This window comes from Malania oleifera, chromosome 1, assembly GCF_029873635.1.
Source record: "Malania oleifera isolate guangnan ecotype guangnan chromosome 1, ASM2987363v1, whole genome shotgun sequence".
Taxonomy (NCBI): domain Eukaryota; kingdom Viridiplantae; phylum Streptophyta; class Magnoliopsida; order Santalales; family Ximeniaceae; genus Malania; species Malania oleifera.
In genome coordinates, this window is record NC_080417.1 from 155,209,109 (window position 1) to 155,213,544 (window position 4,436).

The 4,436-nt window shown below is 39.5% G+C and overlaps 1 protein-coding gene across 1 annotated transcript; it reads left to right on the plus strand.

Moving 5' to 3' along the window:
• Positions 1 to 226: 226 nt before the first annotated feature.
• On the plus strand, positions 227 to 4,013 carry LOC131168102 (uncharacterized). Its single transcript, XM_058127311.1, has 4 exons — positions 227 to 627; positions 1,312 to 2,298; positions 2,609 to 2,807; positions 3,433 to 4,013. Exons 2-4 carry the CDS (start codon positions 1,386 to 1,388, stop codon positions 3,695 to 3,697), a joined length of 1,377 nt encoding a protein of 458 aa, XP_057983294.1. The 5' UTR covers positions 227 to 627; positions 1,312 to 1,385; the 3' UTR covers positions 3,698 to 4,013.
• Positions 4,014 to 4,436: the final 423 nt, after the last annotated feature.

Sequence of the window (4,436 nt, forward strand, 5' to 3'; positions counted from 1 at the left end):
AATTTGGGAGCAGTAATTCTTTTCAGATCATATCTTATAGTTTAAAATATTTCTTATCCTTATATATCTACAGAGCGGCTATTTTTTTGGATTGGAATCCGTGGCTGATGGGTCATAAAAGAAATAAAGAATGAACATTATCTAAAGTAAAGTTGTTTAAATTATGATAATAAATTTATAAAAAGAAAAATTGAATTAATATATATGTTTGTATACGCTTACCAGCCAACGACCGCGCTGTACTGAAGTCTCTCGCTTTTCAGAATTTGAAACGACTTTACCACGAGTTGGAAAAAGCACTCCCACTGTACATGTTCCTCTTCCCTTCTTCCTTCCTTCCTTCCTTCCTAAGAATCATCTTCTTCTTCATCTTTATATACTCACTCCCTCTCTCACAGTGGACAAGCACGTACTGCTTCAATGTTTAAGAAGGAATTGAATTGGCCATTTGAGCGATGGATGATATGATCTAGATCGATGGGTATGATGAACTTCATCATCGTCTCGATCGTTTAATTAATGTTCTCTCTTTCGTTCAATCGATGGATTAGTTTTTCATCACCACTGTGGTTCTGACGCTTCTTTAGGCATGCTGCGAGTAGCTGGGCTGATCATACAAATGTCAGGGTAATTACCCTTCTTTAATTTTTTTTTTCAAAATCTAAAATTTGCTGTGTGTGTTGGGGGGGGGGGGGGTGTTCATGAATAAAAGCGTTTGCTCATTTGAGTGTTGCCGAGGTTAAAAGTTTCTTTGATCAAAATTCTAGAAAAAAGAAACAAAGGAAGCTACCGTCATCTGTTCTTGCTCTTTGCGTTTATATAAATGCATCTGTCTATTCTTAATGCTTTTTTGGAATCATGAACTTCCAAATAATCCAGTACGTCGATCTAAAATACTCTTGGCATTTAAGACTGCATGTAATTTTAAATGTTATGAGTCATTTTATGATATCATTTACAGCTATGCCTTAACTGGGTACATACTGTTCTCTGTTTCTCATTTTCAGAAAACTTTATCCCGCTAGTTAAAGGCATGTTTCAATTTTAGGATTAATCGTCATTGCTCAACATTGTGAGTTTCTCAACCTAGCCTTGTTGGATTTGCTTAGAGGAAATGAGAAATTAATACTTCTGTGTCAAGCCGTCAGTGTTGAAAATTTAGTACATAATTTTACATGATTTTAAAAGGGGAGAAACTGTGGTAGTAATAGTCATAGTAATAATAATGAATTAAGAAGGAAAGAGATCTTAAACTTCTTGTCTTTGGCCTAGAGTATCGGAATGTAAAGGTTATTTTATTACAATGAGCAGGCGTGTGAGGGATAAGTGACAAGGCAACCACGCAAGGCACAGAGAAGCAGAGAGGAATTAGCAAGAGGGGTGCTATGGGTCAAGTTATCTCCAATTTTATTTCATCTTTGTTGGATGGAGCAAAGGAGAAAGAAAGTTCAAGTGGGCTGAAGTTACTGATTTCTCAGCCAGACTTGGAGTCTCAGAGCAACTCTGGATCAAGCTCTGCCTTCCACCGCCATAGCCCTCTAATTCCTTCAGCGAAGTTGGACTTGTGGGGCGATTCATGCAGGGATTTGGGCAATACTAATGGTGCATTGCCTCCATTTTTGGTGGTTGATTCAAATTATGCATTGGATACAAGCCTAAAGACTTCTCCGCCAATCACCAGTCCATGTAGCGATGCGAGCGCAAGTGTTTCTTTTCACGCAACTTCTCCACTGTGCTTAGACTCGAGTAGTGATTCTGGACCAACTGCTTCTTGGCGCCAGAAGGTGCTGTTTCCCCAACCAAAAAGTAATGGTGGTTTTGATCTGTTTATGGTTACTCCGAAGATCTGGTCTGAAGAAGATGACTTGCAGATTTATCCACCAAAGATTGACTTGTGCATTGACACAAGTGTAAATGATGCATTCCATCAAGGCTTAGTGGGTACCCCGCTAAGCTCGGGTTCGGGTGACACTAGTGTCGTTGGTTCTGAACAGTTCGTGGTTGTTGATTCAAACATCCAAGTTGAAGAATATGACTTGGGTGGGAGGCAAGTTTCTCCACATCCTCAAAAGACCAAAGGAAGAAAGAGTAAAGGGCCAAAAAAAAGAATTGAACCCAAGAAGGAAGAGGAGGTAAACCTATGCAAACAAGTTGTCGTAAAGGAAAAATGGATTAAGCACTACAGCAATCAGCACAAGATACTTCTGGTGGGGGAAGGAGACTTCTCATTCTCTGCTTGTTTGGCCCTGGCTTTTGGATCTGCTACTAACATGATTGCAACTTCTCTCAACTCCGTAGGTAAACAAATATTGTTCACATTCCTCTCTTTCAACATTTTCTTCTGATTAGAGAATTAATTACCTTTAAATTATTTTTTAATCTGGTCTTGGCTAAACCATGTTCTGGCTGTTACCTCTTCCTCTCTGACTCTGTTCATGGAAGTGAATTAAATTCATTATGTTCTGAAATCTTCCACATATTCTTACTGGGAAGTATAGGATGAGTTGACCACAAATTTCATAATTTTCCTCATCCTTACTGCAGAAGTGTAAATTAAATTTCAGAGTTTTTCATATCCTTACTGTTAATTAGACAATGACTTCTTCAGAGTTTTTGACTGGAAACTATGGGAAAGCCCTGGACAACATCAGAGAGTTGAAGGTTAGGGGATGCGAAGTAATGCATGGAGTGGATGCCACCAAGATGAAATACCACGGCATGCTCAAGCAAAAGATATTTGATCGAATCATTTTTAATTTCCCGCATGCAGGCTTTTCCCAGAATGAATCGCAGGAGTCCCAGATTTGGTGAGTGTTGGGAAATGATCAACGAGCAACAATCGCACAAGCAAAAATTACGCAACACAAATGTGAGACCAGATTTACGTGGTTCGGTCCACTGTGACCTACGTCCACGGGAGAGCCCAAATCCACTATAATTATCCGGAGATTTACACAAGGAGAAGGAGGAGGCTACTGCCCTCAACTCCTCTCTCACTCTCACAAGGATTCACTCTGCCTACCACACAGCCCTCTGCACGCACAACTCTCTGCACTCTGCACCTCACAACACAGCACCACACAACTCTCAACTGCAACTCACCACACAATACATATATATACACATGGGAGGGGGGAAGAAATCAAGTAAGGCTGCTGCAAATCAAAGAAGGTGGCTGCAGATTTCAACAAAATCTGCAGAGGTTGGTGGCCATCCATCTCCAGCTTCAACATTTTCCGCTGGGTGCGGCTGCTGACATACATACGAGCCACACATCTCCTAACAGTGAGAGCTAGCTAGGCCTCTGCAATCTGCATTGATGTCTATCTTAAATTACATGAATTCATCTGTATATGCATTTTCTTGTGTTCAAATATGAAGTATGAACTAATGGAAATTCCTTTTTATGCCCTTGTTTCTTAATTTCTGTAGCCGACATCAAAAACTGGTGCGCCTATTCTTGAAGAATGCTAAGAAACTGATCTCAGGCGAGGGGGAAATTCACATTTCGCACAAATCAAACGGTTTCCATAGCCAGTGGAAATTAGAAGAATTGGCTTCGAATCTCGGTCTCCGAACTATTGGTAAGGTGCGATTTCAGCTGACGGACTATCTGGGCTACAACACTAAATATGGCTATGGTGGTGACAAGAACTTCAACTGCTACCCCAGCAAAACTTACAAATTTGGACCTTAAAATAAAAGGAAGTAGAGTTTGAAGGCTTGGCTACATAACACGCTATATATCATATGTTTGTATAAAATGAAGAGCAGAATGTTTCATGGGCAATTTGATATTTTGGCTGGTATGAAGGATGTGATCTAGTGCTATATATATCATGCAACACAGACATACTTATGCCGCAGAGGAAGCTTGGTTAGCGGGTGGAAAGATCTCTATGCCAAAGTTTAATGTTTTCGTGTATAAAACTTAATTGTGGCTGTGATTGTTTTAATGTTTTTGGAACTTGGTAGGGTATGAATGTTAATGCATATGAGTGATGGTTAGAAGTACAATTCCAAGGTGCAAGGTGTTCGGGGTCTCTATGCGAGGGTTTGAATGCATGCTTGGTGAGTTCAAGGCTAATGTGTTGTGTGCTTAGCCCACTGCAGCCTTTTGACCTATCTCAAGATATGGCTTTGGAAATAGCCTCGCAATCTTGAAAAGACAAGCCCTAGGAAATAGCACGCAGCATCACAAAATTCTTGGGTTTTGTGCGATTATGGAAAAAAAAAAACTCGAGTAAGTAAAAACAAGTTGAAATTTGCTTGAAAGTTAAAATTTAAGAATTTAATTAACCGGTTGTTATAAAAGATGTAAAAAATAAATAGAAAATGAATAGAGACAAGATAGAAATTTTACATGGTTCGGTTATGCCTACTGCACGGACGGATGAAATCAAAATTTCACTATCATGAGAAGAATTATGATATGA

What these genes read in the sequence shown, in the direction of transcription:
- LOC131168102 (XM_058127311.1), top strand. Translation starts at nt 1,386, where the DNA reads ATGGGTCAAGTTATCTCCAATTTTATTTCATCTTTGTTGGATGGAGCA. An exon ending in AACTTCTCTCAACTCCGTAG is followed by an intron (nt 2,299 to 2,608) that starts GTAAACAAATAT and finishes TGACTTCTTCAG; the next exon opens with AGTTTTTGACTGGAAACTAT. An exon ending in TCGCAGGAGTCCCAGATTTG is followed by an intron (nt 2,808 to 3,432) that starts GTGAGTGTTGGG and finishes TAATTTCTGTAG; the next exon opens with CCGACATCAAAAACTGGTGC.